This window comes from Liolophura sinensis, chromosome 3 (genome assembly GCF_032854445.1).
Source record: "Liolophura sinensis isolate JHLJ2023 chromosome 3, CUHK_Ljap_v2, whole genome shotgun sequence".
NCBI lineage: Eukaryota > Metazoa > Mollusca > Polyplacophora > Chitonida > Chitonidae > Liolophura > Liolophura sinensis.
Window position 1 is genome coordinate 26,794,341 of NC_088297.1, and position 21,084 is coordinate 26,815,424.

Genomic DNA, 21,084 nt, shown 5'->3' on the forward strand with positions numbered 1-21,084 from the left:
CAGTATACTGCCATCTGACACGTTCCACCAAGTCACTGTATACTGGCATTACACATGTTCCAACCAGTCACAGTATAATGGCCGTTACACATGTTCCACCCAGTCACAGTATACTGGCATTATACATGTTCCACCCAGTCACAGTATACTGACATTACACACGTTCCACCCAGCCACAGTAAACTGGCATTACACATGTTCCAGCCAGTCACAGTATACTGCCATTACACATGTTTCACCCAGTCACAGTATACTGCCATTACACATGTTCCATCCAGCCAAAGTAAACTGGCATTACACATGTTCCACCCAGTCACAGCAAACTGCCATTACACATGGTTCACCCAGTCACAGTATACAGGTATTACACGTGTTTCACCTAGTCACGGTATACTGCCAACTGACACGTTCCACCAAGACAGTATACTGCCATCTGACATGTCCCAACCAGTCACAGTAGATTACACGGATGGACAGATATTACATAGATACAGGAGGACGTAAACGATGTGTACTAATGTTACTCGTCAGTGAAATTGAATGAACTGTGTCTGAGGAGAAACATCACGTGATCAATATGTTTACTTCGCAACTGGCATGCTGCTGACGTCAGATGGAAAAATATTGACCAAGAACCTCGTGAACAATGCACACATGTACACACACAGAGATATCATAGCTGTAGCTCAGTGGCCATCTTGGTTTGCTACATGCTCTCATCGATTTATTATTTATTTATTTATTTCTTCCTTCGATTTATGTTCTACGCCGTACTCAAGAATGTTTCCCTTATATGACGGTGGTCATAGCCATAAACACGTCAATTTCATATAGTGGCGCTTTAGATTACTACTATTGATCTATAGCACGCAGGCCTACATCACGGGCTCGCGGCCCTCGTCACGAGGGCGAGAACGAGAAATGAGGACGGTGGCGAGAACGAGGAGCGAGGGCGAGGGCAAGAACGAGGAACTAGGGCGAGAACGAGATCAAGAACAAGGAACGAGGGCGAGAACGAGGAACGAGGGCGAGAACGAGGATCAGGAACCAGGGCGAGAACCAGGAACAAGGACGAAAGCGAGACGAGGAACGAGGACGAGGGCGAGAACGAGGACTGAGAACGAGAACGAGGGTGAGGGCGAAAACAAGGACGTGGACGAGGGAGAGAACGAGGAACTAGGAACGAGGGCGAGGACGGGGATGAGGGGACGTAATTAGATACCCGTGTATATACTGTTAACTGAGGTTGAAAAAAGGGCAAATAAAAAGGGTAAATAAATTAAAATCGTTACATAATGAGGCTGGTTTCATACATTTTTTCCGCCAACTCTAGGCAGTCTCCGCCGAATTACGCCAAACAAGTCCAACCGTTCAGTGTTAAAAAATCTATCAGTGTGACAATAAGCATATCGAATCTCTTCCCAACTGGTTTCCCACTCTGCACACGGTTGTTAAAACAGGTCGTCCAAGAACCTGAAGTTAATGCTTTTATTTTCAAGTTTCCAAACAAACTGACCCCCGGGAAAACGTGGATTTACATAACAAGACAGAAGGATTTTGTACCCGGAAAAGATATAGCCGCATCTACTGATGCCATTTTTCATGGGAAAGTTACGAGAGGAATGCAGCTAGCTGGGCTTCAAAAGACTTAGCTAGTAGGCCTAAATGCAGACCACAGTCGACAAGAACCTCAGGTCTGTAGATGACTATATATATACATGTAGACTATTCGGAATGCCGACAATAACAGGCACTTGTCTTCACATACGGGTATGAATTTAGAATAACTGGGGTATTGCATACTTGCGTACACAAACAAAGACGCATGTACAGTTTTAAACTTGTATTTCCCTCAGAGTCACAAAGCATTACCATTTCTTCTCGCAAACCTGACACAATCCAATCTTCTAAATCTACCTTCACTGATCAGAGAGCTCTATCAATCAAGTCACGTGATTTAAGTGATAGGAAGTGAAAAGACACACAAATGTGTAAAGAACAGACAAATTATGATCAAGCGTATAATAAACAAGATAGTCATAAACAACCTGTAATATAACACAGGGGAATAGAATGACATTTATCATGAAACGGACAGAGGGAAAGAAAAACAAAGGAACATTACATTCTAAGATAAATACATAAAATGTAAGCTATAGCTTATCAGTCCGTATTACCAGTGCTGTTGGAAATGACTTAACAAAGATCAAATTCATCGTCTGAAAACTCGAAATCTGAAGCCTGGCCAAAGATACAATTGTCATAAATCGGAACTTCAACGTCGTGCATTTTGGATTCAAATTGGGTTAGCTTACATATTTTTGCTCCTGTGTATTTATTTATTTATTTATTTATTTATTTATTTAGGGTTAGGGTTATTTATTTGACTGGTGCTTTTCGCCGTATTCAAGAATATTTCACTTATACAACGTGTCCAGTAATATGACCATCCACAATTTGCTGGAAGACCGTCCCTCTTACGGACGGAGAGGAAGCCAGCATGAGCTTCACTTCAACTCACAGCGACCGCATTAGTGAGTGGGTCTGCGCAACGTGATGGCGTGCTAGCACCCTTGCCCACGGAGGCCCCGCTTCTGTGTAGTTAGAATCCACGTCGAAAATGACACCGAGGCGCAATTACTCTTGAACCTCTCTCCATTGCGGTCGCCTTGAGTTTAAATCCAGTTCATGCTGGCTTCCTCTCCGTCCGTAAGTGGGAAGGTCTGCCAGCAAACTGTGGATGGTCGTGGGTTTCCCTGGGCTTGCCCGATTTCCTTCCACCATAGTGCTGGCCGCCGTCGTATAAGTGAAATATTCTTGAGTACGGCGTAAAACAGCAACCAAAGAAAATGACATCGTTTCAGTAGGAATTCGCAGGTTATGTAGGACAGCTAGACTTGGGTTGCCCATCTATGACGTCACCTGCTGAACCGTAGGCCCCTAATGGTGGCCGACTGGAGATCAGCTGGGGCAGTAAATCTATTGTTTTGGTGTATTTAACGTCATTAATACGTTTCGCAGAAGCCCTCCCGTTAATGTACTGTTTAAACATATTATAATCTTTATAACAAGGACCACTAGCTAAACCTGAACACTAATCCTTTAAACACGTTCGGGTTATTCACTTTATAGCTACCAGGATTCACCAGGTTAGTTGCACATTGGCGTGTTCGCCGGGATTCGAGAAAGATCAATGATGACGTAATTTCGAAAAAATTGACGAAAAATATGCATAAAACAGAGGAGTAATTAACAGATATAAAGAATACCCCAAAAAGGAAAATTAAACACAAAATTAGCACATTTTCTTCATTTGGCTTAGAAACATAACCGTTGAGATCCTTTTCGTGTATACTTTAAAACTAAAACTTGTTGTCAACAGCAGTCTGATTCTTATGTGAGAAGGAAAATGACTTTCTCATTAACAGGTAAGTTGTTTACACTGCTGGAAAACCAGGTAATGAGCGGTACAATTTGTCAGGTATGGGCAACATCTGTCCCTCAGAGGTGTGAATTATAATGACGCAGCATATCGCCATGGCAGCACGTGAGGTGTTAAACCAGAAGACACGCATTCCCAACATGATCTATGGAGTCCATGGACCACTTAAATACGCCAGATCTTAACCCTCTGTTTCTCATTTCCTAAATACGTCCTATGCCTAATTGAATGGAGAGAGCAATAATAATAATAACTAGAACTGCACGTAGTTAAACAGTTTTCAAGCGGTCTTCACACATGGTTTTTATCGTCTACTTCAGTACAAATATTTTTGATACACGACAAACCATTCAAATCTATCAATTCTTTGATCTTAGGAAGACCCTACACTTTTTATACGAGCAAAATAAGGGCTTGAATCCATATAATAGATCATAAAATGACCTTGGCAAAGGAGTACAAATTTCCATTGGCCGAAGTGGAGGTATATCTTCATTAACATTCCCACCAATAAAACCCCAGTGATAACGCCTTACATGCTATAGTGAAGCACAGTCCTGTTAAACCAACGTTCAAACAAACAGTGATAACACCTTACATGCTATAGTGAAGCTTAGTCCGTTAAACCAACGTTCAAACAAAGTGATAATGCCTTACATGCTGTAGTGCAGCACAGTTCTGTTAAACCAGCATTCACACAAACAGTGATAACGCCGCACATATTGTCGTGCAAAATAGTCCTGTTAAACCAGCATTCACACAAACAGTGATAATGCCTTACATGCTGTAGTGCAGCTCAGTTCTGTTAAAACAGCATTCACACAAACAGTGATAACGCCTTACATGCTGTAGTGCCAAAAAATCCTGTTAAACCAACGTTCACACAAACAGTGATAACGCCTTACATGCTATAGTGCAGCAACAGGCCTGTTAAACCAGCATTCACACAAACAGTGATAACGCCTTACATGCTGTAGTGCAGCACAGTTCTGTTAAACCAGCATTCACACAAACAGTGATAACGCCTCACATGTTGTAGTGCAACATAGTCCTGTTAAACCAGCATTCACACAAACAGTGATAGCGCCTTATATGCTGTAGTGTAGCACAGTCCTGTTAAACCAGCATTCACACAAACAGTGATAACGCCTTACATGCTGTAGTGCAGCACAGTCCTGTTAAACCAGCATTCACACAAACAGTGATAACGCCTTACATGCTTTCAGTGCAAAATAGCCCTGTTAAACCAACTTTCAAAAACTGAGAAGTCATAGGGCGCAAAATATGTAGAGGGAGGCCTATAATCAAAGATCATTAAAATACAACTTGATTTACCGGTACTCTCAAGATTTAGAACATGAAACAGACCTACTGTCCAGCCATACATTACGTTGTAAACGCTTTAGGTGGAGGTTCAAACCCGTACGTTCCCCCGCTTTCACAGTACGTTAAGCATTAGTGACATTCAGTGGTCGGCGATGTAACATGTGTCCACTTATCCGGACGCCATGTATGTCCGTACTGTAAGCATTAGCTGTGTGTCCCAGAGGGTGTTGAGTAAACTTCACACCTCTCACTACTTTTCACAGGAGAGACAGTTAGGTTACAGCCTGCTCGAAAATACAGGACAAACTCGTGAAAAAGGTACAAATCTCGAAACATATCAGCCAAAAGTCTTATGAGAGTACTTATCTCGACACAGATCAACCACAGGTATTATTAAGTAGTTATCTCGAAACAGATCAACAACTGGTCTTACGATGTAGTGATCTCAAAACAGATCAACCACAGGTAGGCTATTACTCAGTAGTTATCTCGAAACAGATCAACCACTGGTCTTATGATGTAATGATCTCAAAACACATAAACCACAGGTCTTATTACACGTAGGTAATTATCTCGAAACAGATCAACCAGAAGTCTTATGATGTAGTGACTGATGATAATCGAACGTCCAGACATAATCGTAGATATCTTCGTGCCAGCTGGGAGAAATAACCTACACCCCCAACCAGGCTCACTTGGATCGTAGAAAGCTAAAATATTAAATAAGGTCCATCATATAGACAACTGAAAACTATGCGTAAAAATACTTCCATTAATTTTTTCAGATTTTTTATGGTTTTTGAAAGGTATTCAAATAGTTGAAAGTTATGGTGGGCTTTATGAGCCATATTGACGGTAAATGGGAACCCTTTTTTCCTGATCGATGGGAAGATATCTTTGGGAACATTTTTTTTAGTGATTTTCCACTCATGGGTAAAAAGAATTTTCCCAACATTCAGTGTAGTGATTAGGATTGGATAAACTTCCTGTAACGTCAGAGTTTCTAACCTCTGATAGTATGGTACATAAAGCCCACCTTAGAATTCAAATGTCTGAGCGCCTTTAACTCTTTCCACAAAAATCTTTTAAAAAAATAAATGAAAGTATTTTTATGCATAGTTTTAAGTGGCCTATTTAGTGATGCATACTTCGGTTCTAGAGGTCTTTTCCTGTAATCGGTGCAACCGAATCACAACGAGAGGATCTTAATTCACCGATCCCCTAGCCTAGGTCATCTGCGAATGCACCTGTCTTTCAACCTCCAACAAGAACAATGCGGAGTGCATAAACAGTGAAAGTGACGAAATTGTTGAAGGACTGTGTGTAATGTAAAACAAAGGAACAGGACTTTCGTTAGTTATTTAACGTTAGATGTTTAAATTAATGTTCATAAAGTTAGATCTTAAATATTTCAGCAGTTCTGGCGCTGTTCACCTTTAACTGGGCAACGTTGACACTGTAATTTATGGTTAAATATGACAACATGTGTTTCAGTTATTTAAAAATAAAACATTCATGAACATTTATTACATCCTCAAAATGTCGATTTCCAGAGACTTCATGGCCATTGGTGCAAAGTTTTTGACAAAAGTCCCATTCCCATGAACAGTGTGAAAGTGAAAAAGTGTTTCTGAGAACACATTAAAAGTTAAACTGTTTTTCCAGATGTGAAGGCAATTATCACTTCTCAGCTTATCAGTGTCTATAAATCTGACAGAAAGAGGATGTAGCGTGTCTGCTTATCCTAGTGTATTGCAAATCCGAATGCGTGTATCCCAAAGAGTGCGGACCCCCCCCCCCCCCACCCCACCCCCCCCCCCCCCCCCCACACACACACACACATGTCAGTATCACAGTTTATTGTCTACTTTAGACGCCAGTCGAGTCACTCAAGGGCGCGCTATTGGTTTTTCTGGGAAGCCACGTCATGCAGAAATTCTGCCTTATTGCGCATGTGGGAACGCTTATTTACTAAGTTCGCTTGATAAAGCCTGAAAAGCTCGGCGACGTTTTGCTGAAGATCACTTGACCTCCACGTATTTGATATGCAAATTGATATGCGAAAGTTCGTCAGTATCCTGCCGAGGGTCGGCGGTTTCCGTCTCCCCATAAAAATTAACCGAGGTGGAGGTACAGTGTATCGGGGTAGAATGCATTGGGGTGCAATGAGTTGAGGTACAATTTGTCAAATTACAATGTATCGAGGCACAATGTATCGAGGTACAATGTATCGGCGTACAGTTTGTTGAGGTACAATGTGTAGGGGTACAATGTGTCGAGATATAATGTGTAGAGGTACAATGTGTCGAGGTACAATGTGTCGAGGTCCTCGACACAAGGTATAATGTGTTGAGGTACAGCGTGTCAATGTACAATGTGTCGAGGTACAATTTATCGAGGTACATTGTGTCGAGGTACAATGTATTGGGTACAATATATCGAGGTACAATGTATCGAGGTACAGTGTGTCAATGTACAATGTATCGAGGTACAATGTGTCAAGGTCCAATGTATCGAGGTACAATGGTTCAAGGTACAGCGTGTCGAGGAACAATGTAACAATGTACAATGTATGGAGGTATAATGTGTTGAGGTAAAATGCATCGAGGTATAATGTGTCGGGGTACAATTTGTTGAGGTACAATGTGTCGAGGTACAATGCATTGGGTACAATGTATCGAGGTACATTGTAACCGGGTACAATGTATCGAGATATAATGCATTGAGGTACAATGCATTGTAGGTACAATGTATCGAGGTACAATCTATCGAGGTACAACGTCAAGATACAATTTATCGCAAACAATATGTTGAGGTACAATGTGTCGAGGTACAATGTATTGAGTTACAATGTGTCAAGGTACAATGTATCGGGGTACAATGTGTTGTGGTATAATGTATCGAGGTACAGTGTATCAATGTACAATGTATCAAGGTACAATGTGTCGAGGTACAATCTATCGAGGTACAACGTCAAGGTAATATGTATGGGAAACAATATATTGAGGTACAATGTGTCGAGGTTCAATGTATCAGGGTACAGTGTGTCGAGCTACAATGTATGGAGGTATAATGTGTTGAGGTAAAATGCATCGAGGTACATTGTGTCGAGGTACAATGTATTGGGTACAATGTGTCGAGCACAATGTATCGAGGTACAGTGTTTCAGGGTACAATGTGTCGAGGTACAATGTGTCAAGGTACAATGTATTTAGGTACAGTGTGTCAAGGTACAATGTGTCGAGGTGCAATCTATTGAGGTACAATGTCAAGATACAATGTATCACAAACAATATGTTGAGGTACAATGTGTCGAGGTATAATGTATCGAGTTACAATGTGTCAAGGTATAATGTATCAGGGTACAATGTGTCGAAGTACAATGTATCGGGGTACAATGTGTCCAGGTACAATGTATCGAGGTACAATGTGTCAATGTACAATGTATTGGGTACAATGTTTCGAGGCATAATGTGTTGAGGTAAAATGCATCGAGGTACAATGTATGGGGGTACAATGTGTCGAGGTACAATATGTTGAGGTACAATGTATCGAGGTACAATGTATGGGGTGCAATGTATTGAGGTACAGGGTGTCAATGTACAATGTATCAAGGTACAATGTATCAAGGTATAATATGTCGAGGTACAATGTATTCGGTACAATGTGTCAAGGTACAATGTACTGAAGTACAGTGTGTCACTGTACAATATGTCGAGGTACAATCTATCGAGGTACTATGGGTCGAGGTACAATGCATGGGTACAATGTTTCGAGGTACAAATTTATCGGGGTACAATGCATCGAGGTACAGTTTATCGAGGTACAATGTGTCGAGGTACCATGTATCGGGCTACAGCGTGTCGAGGTACAATGTGTCAAGGTGCAGTATGCAAAACGATGTATTGAGGTATTGTGTGTCAAAGTGCAATGTCGAGGTCCAATGTATCGAGGTACTATTTGTCGAGGTACAATGCATTTGGTACAATGTTTCGAGGTACAATTTATCGGGGTACAATGCATCGATGTACAGTTTATCGAGGTACAATGTGTCGAGGTACCATGTATCAGGCTATAGCGTGTCGAGGTACAATGTGTCAAGGTACACTGTGCAAAACAATGTATTGAGGTATAGTGTGTCAAAGTGCAATGTCGAGGTACGATGTATCGAGGTTCTATTTGTCGAGGTACAATGAATCGAGGTACAGTATATAGAGAAACAATGTGTCGAGGTACACGGTATCGGGTACAATGTGTTGGGTAAATGTATCAGTATACAATGGGTCGAGGTAAAGTGTGTCGAAGTACAGTGTCTCGAGGTACAATATATCAGGTAAAATGTGTCGAGGTACAGTGTATTAAGGTACAATGTATCGAGGTACAATGCATCGAGGTACAGTGTATCGAGGTACAATGTATCAGGCTACAGCTTGTCAAGGTACAATGTGTCAAGGTACACTGTGCAAAAACAATGTATTGAGGTATAATGTGTCAAAGTGCACTGTCGAGGTACAATGTATCGAGGTACTATTTGTCGAGGTACAATGTATCGAGGTACAGTATATCAAGAAACAATGTGTCGAGGCACACGGTATCGGGTACAATGTGTTGGGTAAATGTATCAGGGTACAATGGGTCGAGGTAAAGTGTGTAGAAGTACAATGTGTCGAGGTACAATATATCAGGTAAAATGTGTCGAGGTACAATGTATCGAGGTACAGTATATCAAGAAACAATGTGTCGAGGCACACGGTATCGGGTACAATGTGTTGGGTAAATGTATCAGGGTACAATGGTCGAGGTAAAGTGTGTAGAAGTACAATGTGTCGAGGTACAATATATCAGGTAAAATGTGTCGAGGTACAATGTATCAGGCAACAATGTATCGGGTACAGTGTATTGGGTACAATGTGTCGAGGCACAGTGCATTGAGGTATAATGTGTCAATGTACAATATCGAGGTATAGAGTATCGGGTACAATGTATGGGGTACAATTTGTCTTGGTACCATATGCCGGGGTACAATGTATTGAGGTGCAATGTGTCCAGGTACAGTGTGTTGAGGTACAGTGTTTTGAGGTACAATGTATCGGGTACACTTTTGAGGTAAAATGTATCGAGGTACAATGTATACATATACATGTCGATTACAACGCCTCTCTTATTAGGCTTTGACGTTTTTTCCATCATCGTTACCATCATTATTTTTCAATTTCTAACCGGACAGGAACACGTGCGTTTCTCATTATCGACGCGAGGCGTTCTGTTTAGCTGATGGAGTGGGAATTGTGGGGTGGAGTGGGGGGGGGGGGGGAGGTGCGAAAGCAATGGTGAAGCAAAATATAACAATGCGACACACACGCAGGGAATCTGCAGAAGCAGACAAACATCAACAATAAAAGGCAGGTGTGTGTTTAATTCTTGCCTTTTTCCCTGAGACCAGCCTGTTCTATACAACAATTGAGCACTACCTGCAGCAAAGCCTGGTCAAACTGTTGACTACCCACGGGCCAGGGATACCGGTCTGCAGACTGCCTGATTACTTGACACGTCAGACTTCCATTCTTTATCAAATTCAAGGTAAGGTAATGATTTATACGTTACATTCAGTATCTACCATACCTCGACCTGAGGCTTCAGTAGTTTGTCAGTTCAAGTCCGACTCATTCTGGCTTCCTCTTCGGTAGAACGTGGGAACGTCCCTCAGCAACCGCAGATGGTCATGGATTTCCGCCGGGCTTTGCCCTCTTTCTTCCCACCATACTACTGGCCGCCGTCGTATAAGTGGAATATTCTTGAGTTTTTTGTCAGCACATTTTTATTATTAACTCTTACCTGAACATGGCTGTGTAAAATGCTGAAATCTGATGAAGCGTGTAGCCACTTGAAGATCAATTGTCTAAATGTTATGGTGAATGGCTTTTATTCTTCTGGTTATCCTATCCAGGTGACAGTTGAACCGCAAAATATGAAGCAGCCAGCAGGAAACAAAGTGACCCCCACCCAGGTTTCCCCGACCATGCCAGCCTCTCTGATGACCTCTGAGATCAGTCTTTCCCCTTCCCAGCTCGACACAACCATCATGGAAATGTTAAACATCCGAGCGGGCGGAGAAAGCGGACTAGCTGCCGTCTGTAAAGGTAGTGATAAACTTGTAATTTTGTGTTAGATACATGTAAAGGCGATCAGAAAAGGTTGGCGATATGCTTGTAAAGGCGGACGGGAAAAGTTGGCGATATGCTTGGAATTTTGTGTTAGATTCATGTAAAGGCGATCAGAAAAGGTTGGCGATATGCTTGTAAAGGCGGACAGGAAAAGTTGGCGATATGCTTGGAATTTTGTGTTAGATATCTTTAAAGGCAACCAGAAAAGGTTGGCGATATGATTGTAAAGGCGGACAGGAAAAGTTGGCGATAGGCTTGGAATTTTGTTTTACAGGGCAACAGAAAAGGTTTGTGATAAGGTTATAAAGACGATCAGAAAGAGGTGGTGATATACCTGTAAAGGTGGCCTGGAAATGTTGGTGACATGCTTGTAATTTTGTGTTAGATTTTGTACATACGATCAGAAAAGATTGGTGATTGGTTTGTAAAGACGATCAGAAAAGGTTGGTGATTGACTTGTAAAGGCGGGAAGGAAGGTTTGGCGATGTGCGGGTAATTTTGTGTTAGATACCCGTAAAGATCGTCAGAAGAGCTTGTTGATAAGCTTGTAACGGTAGTTACGAAAGGTTGGTGATAGGCTTGTATTTTTTTGTCAGATACTTGTAAAGGCGATGAGAAAAGACCGGTGATAGACATGTAAAAGCGTCCAGGAAATGTTGGTGATAGGCTTATAACTTTTGTGTTAGATACATGTAAAGGTGATCACAAAAGATTGGTGATAAGCTTGTAAAGACGGTCAGAAAAGGTTGGTGATAGGCTTGTAAAGACGGTCAGAAAAGGTTGGTGATAGGCTTGTAACTTTGTGTAATACATGTAAAGGGGATCACAAAAATTGGTGATAGGCTTGTAAAAGACGGTCAGAAAAGGTTGGTGACTGACTTGTAAAGGTGACCACAAAAGGTTGGTGATAGGCTTGTAAAGAGGGTCAGAAAAGGTTGGTGATAGGCTTGTAACTTTGTGTTAAATACATGTAAAGGGGATCACAAATATTGGTGATAGGCTTGTAAAGGACGGTCAGAAAAGGTTGGCGACTGACTTGTAAAGGTGACCACAAAAGGTTGGTGATAGGCTTGTAAAGAGGGTCAGAAAAGATTCGTGATAGGTTTGTAAAGGCGATAAAAAAAGCTTGGTAATAGGCTTGTAAAGGTGGTCAGGAAATGTTGGTGATAACGTTGTAAAGGTGGTTAGGGAATTCTGGTAATAGGCCTGTAATGTTGTCTTAGATACATGTAAACGCGACCAGGAAATGTTGGTGATAGACTTGTAACGTTGTGTTAGGCACATATGAAGGCGGTTTTAAAGGTCCGTTATAGGGTTCTAGTAGGGCTCGGTACATGTACATGTAAACACCATCTATAAAGGTTGTTGATTATCATAAAACGTCGTGTCAGGTATATGTTAAGTCAGCCAGAAACCGCTGGCGATAGGTTTATTAATTTTACGTAAAGTGTTTGCAAAGACGGATTGTAAAGGTTGTTGATGACTTTCTAATGTTAAGTTATGCACATGTAAAGACAGTCTGTAAAGGTTGGTGATAGTCTTGTAACGCTGTGTTACATAGATGTAAAGACCGTCTATAATGGTTGACGATAGGGCATATGTACATCTAAAAGCGGTTTGCAAAATTTGTTGAAAAAAGTAACTTTTTCTCCAGAAGTTTTCTCCCTTGGCCGCTTACCTTTCTTGTTCATTATATTTATTTGATTCGGATATTTGTTTGGTTTGAGGATATCACGGATCTTTGTCAAGCCTGCATGAAGACTGTTGAACACCAACAGTGAAGACGTAACCCTACGCACATGTCACATTTTTTTACACCCAGTCTAAATTTATACTTTTTCGTTTGGGTGTTCGTTGTTACACTTTTACAAATCTCAGCAAGATTGACCAAAGAGTTGTTCTGTTAGCACATAAAAAATGTAAAGGTAAAAGAAACGTAGCAGGACGAAATGTCATTAAAAGAAAAGACAAAAATGGAGTATCTCTGAATAATGTTTTTAAATTTTACAAATGTTTCATCAAATGTGTATACACATAATACGAAATCCCATTTGAATGTTGTTTGGACAAAGCTCACATTTGAAACTATATCAAGGTGTGGAATTACTGCTGACATATTGTTTCTAATCTGAGCCAACCATATGCTCATTTGACGTATTTTGGGGTGATTTGTTTGACAGTGTGTCTATTTTATACACATTAGCCACTGCATTCATTTCCGCTCCTCAGCTGTCACATTTATTTAATTCCAAAACACAGGTTTATTCTTTCAATATTATCTTCTTTTGCTGTCAACAGGGAACCCCATCACAGCCGCCGGCAAAAGGAAACAGATATTCCGTATCTTTTCTGTAGTGTGCGTTCCGCTTTTGATCCTAATCGGCATGACGGCGAACACTTTCGTTGTTACAATGCAGAGCTACGTGGACGCCACATCTATACGCGAAGTCCTCAGATTCAGTACCCAGCTCGGAACGCTCATTCATCAGTTACAGAGAGAGCGCGACCAGAGCGCCCTCTATCTGAGCGCAATCGGACCGGAAACGAAGCGCAAGCTGCTTAAAGCATACACTGCCACTGACCTGATCCTGGAGGAACTCGACCAATGGCCCAGAGCTGATAATAACAACATTTTACATTTTCAGAACAAGGAAAAGTTTCAGTTGTATTTGAACCAGCACCGCTATAGACTGGACACTATCAACCAGTCAGTTACAAACGAGCTTCAGGTATGAAAAGTAGATTTCTATTTGACTGCATATTATTTTATGCAATGTAAATTAGATGTTGCTGTGTTGGTTGTCCTGCTGTATTATAAACTGAAGGAGAGTCATTATTGTAAAAGTTGTCTCCAGGAAATGCTACGTAACAGCATATATATCCTAGAGACAACTTTTACAACTGTTGGTGTGTTACATGTAACTCTGGGCCTAGGGCGTTTATCTGTTGGCGTGTTAAGTATGACTGTAGACCTATGGTATGTATCTGTTGGTGGGTTACATGTAAATGACGTTTATCTTTTGGCGTGTTATACCAAATATACTAAAGACTTAAAAAATGGTACTTGCTGCTGCCTCGCTTGGTGCTCAGCACTGCGGAGCTAGAGCAAGGAAACGGGGTTAGTTGGCCCGGTGTTATTGTAATGTGACTGGGTGGGACATCATGTCTGGTGTCTTTGGCATGATGCTTCAAGTAGCGGAAGCACTTTGGCGGCATGGACGCCCTGCCACTAGAAGGCACAATACATGTCTACACATGTGATTCCTCGTCGTCATATGACTGAAAAATTGCTAAGTACAGCGCTAAACCCCAAACATACAGACATACATATATCATGTATATGTCTATGTCTCGTCTACTATGTCTGTCATGTCACATGTATTATGCCTGTCTATGCCTATTTTGTCAGTCTATGTCGCATTTATTATGCCTGTCTATGCCAGGTCTGTTATATCTATGTCTAAGTCACGCCTATTTTTTCAGTCTATGTCGCGCCTATTACATTCATTATGTCTAGGTCTGTGTCTATTATGTCTATGCCTCGAAGCGTGGTCTCTTTGCATTGTTTTAATGTTATTGTCTGTTAAATGTGATCACAACACACAATGAATAGTAATTCTAGGCCAGTGACGCCTTATAAATTGCAATGAACACCACTGCATTTTACCTAATGCCATATGGATTATGTCATGTCTGTTACATCCATGTTACGTTTGTTATATTCTATGATTTTTTTAAAAATTATGCTATCACTTGAAGCAAAGAGCTCTTGCCGTCGACTTGGGGCTTATATACTTTAACATTATCAGTCAAAAACAACACATAATGTGAACTTCAAACATATCAGTGTGTAGAGCTTACGTTGTTACTTGCCACTGACTAAAGGCAATTTTGGCAGCGCAGGCAGCTGAAAACAGGCGATTCTCTGAAAAAAATAGATAATAGTTCTATGTCCGAGTCACGTCTATTATGGCTGTGTCTATATCATGTCTGTTATGGTTGTGTCCATGTCATGTCTGTTACATCATCCCGTCTTCTGCCCTGTAGCACTACACCAGCGACATCTTGGTATTCGTGAAATGGCTGTACGACTCGATCTCCGAGGCGCGCTCCGGTACTGTGTGGAGAAATCTGGTGGCTTTCCTGGAAATCACAGACGCCAAGGTGAGTTTCTATCATAGTCGATGTTGATGTCGTGTAATATATGTATCTATGTTAATTTATTTATTTGATCAGTGTTTTACGCCGGACGTGCGATGCCCAATCTTCACGCTGTTGTCTTATGACAGGATTACATACAATGTAATACAGCTGTATTATTGGGTATTCTGGGAAATATGTCAACATCGTCAAGAATTCACCCGTGTAGAGTCATGTGTCCGTTGGTTAGTTACCAAGATACTCTTTTTCATGAATTTAGATTCGCATTCTTATCAGTGCAGAGCAGAAATATACTATCCAAAAAAAGAAACGCATAGGTGTTTTGTTTTATTTTAAAACGAAATAAATACATTTTGTCTTCATTTCATGAGCAAAATGTGTTTTAATATTGTTAATAGTCACAGTTAGCACACATTTTATTCCTCAAAACATCTCTTGGTTGAAAATGTTGAGTTTGGAGGCCGTTTTTGGAAGAAGTAAAAAATACAGCACCACACTTCATCACGTGTAGTCTTACACGCCGAACTTACACATGGAAAGCATGCAGTGTGTGACTATAAAACCGCAACTTCGGGCCGGAAATCGGCGTCTTTCAAGTGGTGTTTTCAAGTTGATTCAACATGCCACGTCTTGACACTGTCACAAGAAATATTGCCATTGGAAGACTTCATGCTGGAGAGTCCCAATCGTCCATTTCTAGGCGTCTACACGTCAGCCAGAGCACGATTTCACGGCTTGCTGCCCGCTACAACAATACTGGGACAACAAATGACCGTCGGCGTTCAGGTCGACCACGTGTCACTACAGCAGCCCAAGATCGCTACATAAGGGTCCTCCATTTGCGTGACCGTTGTGCTACAGCTGAAAGCACAGCCGCCAGCATACCGGGACTGAGGAGGATATCAGGTCAGACAGTGCGGAACAGGCTGAGGGAACATGGACTGAGAGCCAGGAGGCCCTATGTTGGGATCGTGCTGCGTCCTCACCATCGCGCCAATCGCCTCCGATGGTGTAACAACGTGACTGCATGGAATCTACGCAACTGGCAACGCATTTGGTTCAGTGATGAGTCCAGATTCCTATTGCAGAGACGTGATGGTAGAAACCGGGTTTACAGACGTGCTCACCAACGTTATTCCCCTAACTGCGTACGCCAAGTGGACAGATTTGGTGGAGGGAGTGTGATGATGTGGGCAGCAATATCGTATACTGGTCGTACAAATCTTGTCCACGTTCAGGGAAATCTTACGGCCGTACGCTACCGAGACACCATCCTGCAGCCACACCTCTTACCTGTCATTGACGTTCAGCGGAAGTTGTTCCAGCAGGACAACGCCAGACCGCACACGGCACGTGTCACAAGGGACTTCCTCGCCGAAAACAATGTAAATGTGCTACCCTGGCCGTCCCGTTCCCCGGATCTTAACCCAATTGAGCATCTGTGGGATGAACTTGATCGACCCCTACGCCAACGTCAACGTCAACCCCAAACGCTTCAAGAGCAAGTTGCATGTTTGCAGGAGGAGTGGCAGAACATTCCCCAGGCCTCTATCCAGCGTCTCATCCAGTCCATGACAAGGCGTGTCAGAACTGTTATTCGTGCCCGTGGTGGTCACAACAGATACTGACATTCCACTCAAGTGGGAGACTCATTGTGAGTGTCTTACCTCAAGTTGATGGCCTTGTTGTCTAGATATGGACCCTTCCTTAATCTGTGTAAAAAAATATTTGCAGAATAGCAATTCTTATTTAGTTATGCATAATTGAAAAGACTGCATCACCTCCGCAAAAAACCGGGTTATGCGTTTCTTTTTTTGGATAGTATACAATTTGATTGATTGATTGGTTGACTGATTGATTGATTGATTGATTGATTGATTGATTGATTGATTGATTGATGTTCAAAGCAGCACTCAATGATCTGTGGACAAATATAGCTTGAAGAAGAGATACTGCTTCTTCTGATAGCAAATATAGACATGGTTCTATGTCTTGAGGTTTTGGTTTATCGACGCCAAGCCGAATTTTGAGCCAATTTTGAAGTGATGCTAATGTTGGTTCAAGGAGCCATCATCTGTATCTTTTTGATATTAGCATGGACAATAGTATACAGAGTCCAAGGTCTGTGTGTGTGACGACCCTCTACAATTGGGGTGTGCTGCAGTTTGTTGAAGTCGTCACCATCATCCAATAATTGAGACTTGGCATCTGCTTCAGGGTCATCTTGGTAATAGAGATGTCAGGTAGTCATGGGAACTACAAAGCGTTCTAAATTCCATCGGCATCAGTTTTACTTTTCACAGACTACTTTCATGGTTCAAGTCCTTTCATGGTTTACGAGTGATGTACAAATGTCGGACTAGACGCCTAATTTCGACAGTAATGATGAGATACTCAAGACTATGTTCCAGATGCCAGAATGTCATCTAAAGTATCATTATAACTAATAGTATATGTTTTTTCGTTCTTATCTGTAAGGAATCATTGGGACTTGAACGCGCTCTTGGTGCCGTCTGTTTGGCTCGTGGTGGCTTCCCCACGTTTGAAGACTACTTATGGTTCTCTGAGAGTCAAGACGTCGCAAACGCCTCCTTCCTTTCCGCTAGACTTTTCTCCGATATCGCGGCAAATATATTTGACTCTCTGGTGGAAAATAACAAGTCCTTCCTCACAGACCTAAATGATCTTAGACTGAACCTTCGCAGGAATGTCTCCTTTGTCCGGAACGCGTCTACAGAAGAGGCTGAGAACTGGTTCGACAAGATGTCAGTCTACCAGGATGTCTTACTGGAGACACAGAAGACTCTAATGGACCAGATCAACCTGAAGCTAGATGAGCGCGATGAGGAAGACATGACAAAGATGATCGTCATCGCTATAGTGTTTGGATTAGTTCTAATGATGTGTCCACTCATCATGCAGGGAGTCTACTCTTTGACCACCGAGATGCAGAAATACTCCATCTCCCTAGCCGACAGGTAGGTTTATCTCCTTACAGGATATCTGTGGTTTTAACAGCAGGTCTGGTACAGTATATCACTGGTTTTAACAGCAGGTCTGGTACAGGATATCGGTGGTTTTAACAGCAGGTCTGGTACAGTATATCACGGGTTTTAACAGCAGGTCTGGTACAGTATATCACTGGTTTTAACAGCAGGTCTGGTACAGTATATCACTGGTTTTAACAGCAGGTCTGGTACAGTATATCACTGGTTTTAACAGCAGGTCTGGTACAGGATATCGGTGGTTTTAACAGCATGTCTGGTTCACCCAACACCAAACATAAGCCGGCATGGTAACGTTAACTTTCTTTAAGAGATTATTTCTTAGCGGGCTGTGGTTCAATGGAAAAAGGTTTGCAAAGGATTCCCTGCTTATTGGGTCTTGGTGTCTCTCTACGTCGCGTGTCGGAATGTTTAGTATGTAATTTCATTTGACTTCACCTAACACCTGAGTTCACGTCAACAGTTATCACTTTGACCGGAACGTTTGACTTGACCTAACGCTTCAGTTCACTGCAATAGTCATAACTCGGACCGGAACGTTTCACTTCACCTAACACCTGAGTTCACTGCAATAGTCATAACTTGGACGGGAACGTTTCACTTCACCTAACACATGAGTTCACGGCAATAGTCATAACTCGGACCGGAACGTTTCACTTCACCTAGCACATGAATTCACAGCAATAGTCATAACTTGGACGGGAACGTTTGACTTTACCTAACACCTGAGTTCAGGGCAATAGTCATAACTCGGACCGGAACGTTTCACTTCACCTAACACATGAGTTCACGGCAATAGTCATAACTTGGACCGGAACGTTTCACTTCACCTAACACATGAGTTCACGGCAATAGTCATAACTTGGACCGGAACGTTTGACTTCACCTAACACCTGAGTTCACTGCAATAGTCATAACTCGGACCGGAACGTTTCACTTCACCTAACACCTGAGTTCACTGCAATAGTCATAACTCGGTCCGGAACGTTTCACTTCACCTAACACATGAGTTCACGGCAATAGTCATAACTTGGACCGGAACGTTTCACTTCACCTCACACATGAGTTCACGGCAATAGTCATAACTCGGACCGGAACGTTTCACTTCACCTAACACATGAGTTCACGGCAATAGTCATAACTCCGACCGGAACGTTTCACTTCACCTAACACATGAGTTCACGGCAATAGTCATAACTCGGACCGGAACGTTTCACTTCACCTAACACATGAGTTCACGGCAATAGTCATAACTTGGACGGGAACGTTTCACTTCACCTAACACATGAGTTCACGGCAATAGTCATAACTCGGACCGGAACGTTTCACTTCACCTAACACATGAGTTCACGGCAATAGTCATAACTCGGACCGGAACGTTTGACTTCACCTAACACATGAGTTCACGGCAATAGTCATAACTTGGACGGGAACGTTTGACTTCACCTAACACATGAGTTCACGGCAATAGTCATAACTTGGACGGGAACGTTTCACTTCATCTAACACATGAGTTCACGGCAATAGTCATAACTTGGACGGGAACGTTTCACTTCACCTAACACATGAGTTCACTGCAATAGTCATAACTCGGACAGGAACGTTTGACTTCACCTAACACATGAGTTCACTGCAATAGTCATAACTCGGACCGGAACGTTTGACTTCACCTAACACATGAGTTCACGGCAATAGTCATAACTTGGACGGGAACGTTTCACTTCACCTAACACATGAGTTCACGGCAATAGTCATAACTTGGACGGGAACGTTTCACTTCAGCTAACACATGAGTTCACTGCAGTAGTCATAACTCGGACCGGAACGTTTCACTTCACCTAACACCTGAGTTCACTGCAATAGTCATAACTCGGACCGGAACGTTTGACTTCACCTAACACCTGAGTTCACTGCAATAGTCATAACTCGGACCGGAACGTTTCACTTCACCTAACACATGAGTTCACTGCAATAGTCATAACTCTGACCGGAACGTTTCACTTCACCTAACACATGAGTTCACGGCAATAGTCATAACTCGGACCGGAACGTTTGACTTCACCTAACACCTGAGTTCAGGGCAATAGTCATAACTCGGACGGGAACGTTTGACTTCAGCTAACACCTGAGTTCACGGCAATAGTCATAACTCGGACCGGAACGTTTCACTTCACCTAGCACATGAGTTCACGGCAATAGTCATAACTTGGACCGGAACGTTTCACTTCACCTAACACATGAGTTCACTGCAATAGTCATAACTCGGACCGGAACGTTTCACTTCACCTAGCACATGAGTTCACGGCAATAGTCATAACTTGGACCGGAACGTTTGACTTCACCTAACACCTGAGTTCAGGGCAATAGTCATAACTTGGACGGGAACGTTTCACTTCACCTAACACATGAGTTCACTGCAATAGTCATAACTCGGACCGGAACGTTTGACTTCACCTAACACCTGAGTTCAGGGCAATAGTCATAACTTGGACGGGAACGTTTGACTTTACCTAACACATGAGTTCACGGCAATAATCGTAACTCGGACCGGAACGTTTCACTTCACCTAGCACATGAGTTCACGGCAATAGTCATAACTTGGACGGGAACGTTTCACTTCACCTAACACCTGAGTTCAGGGCAATAGTCATAACTTGGACGGGAACGTTTGACTTTACCTAACACATGAGTTCACGGCAATAATCGTAACTCGGACCGGAACGTTTGACTTCACCTAACACCTGAGTTCACTGCAATAGTCATAACTCGGATGGGAACGTTTCACTTCACCTAACACATGAGTTCACGGCAATAGTCATAACTTGGACGGGAACGTTTCACTTCACCTGACACCTGAGTTCACTGCAATAGTCATAACTCGGACCGGAACGTTTCACTTCACCTAACACATGAGTTCACTGCAATAGTCATAATTTCACTTCACCTAACACCTGAGTTCAGGGCAATAGTCATAACTCGGACCGGA

The 21,084-nt window shown here is 42.3% G+C and overlaps 1 protein-coding gene across 1 annotated transcript in view; it reads left to right on the forward strand.

Moving 5' to 3' along the window:
• The first annotated feature begins 921 nt into the window (after positions 1-921).
• LOC135463526 (uncharacterized) overlaps positions 922-21,084 on the forward strand; it is a 37,332-nt gene continuing 17,169 nt past the window's right edge. Inside the window, exons 1-6 of the mRNA XM_064740784.1 lie at positions 922-1,210; positions 3,429-3,481; positions 10,716-10,902; positions 13,231-13,661; positions 14,980-15,096; positions 17,572-18,071. Coding sequence (XP_064596854.1) covers positions 922-1,210; positions 3,429-3,481; positions 10,716-10,902; positions 13,231-13,661; positions 14,980-15,096; positions 17,572-18,071 — 1,577 coding nt within the window. The remainder of the gene's footprint in view (positions 1,211-3,428; positions 3,482-10,715; positions 10,903-13,230; positions 13,662-14,979; positions 15,097-17,571; positions 18,072-21,084) is intronic.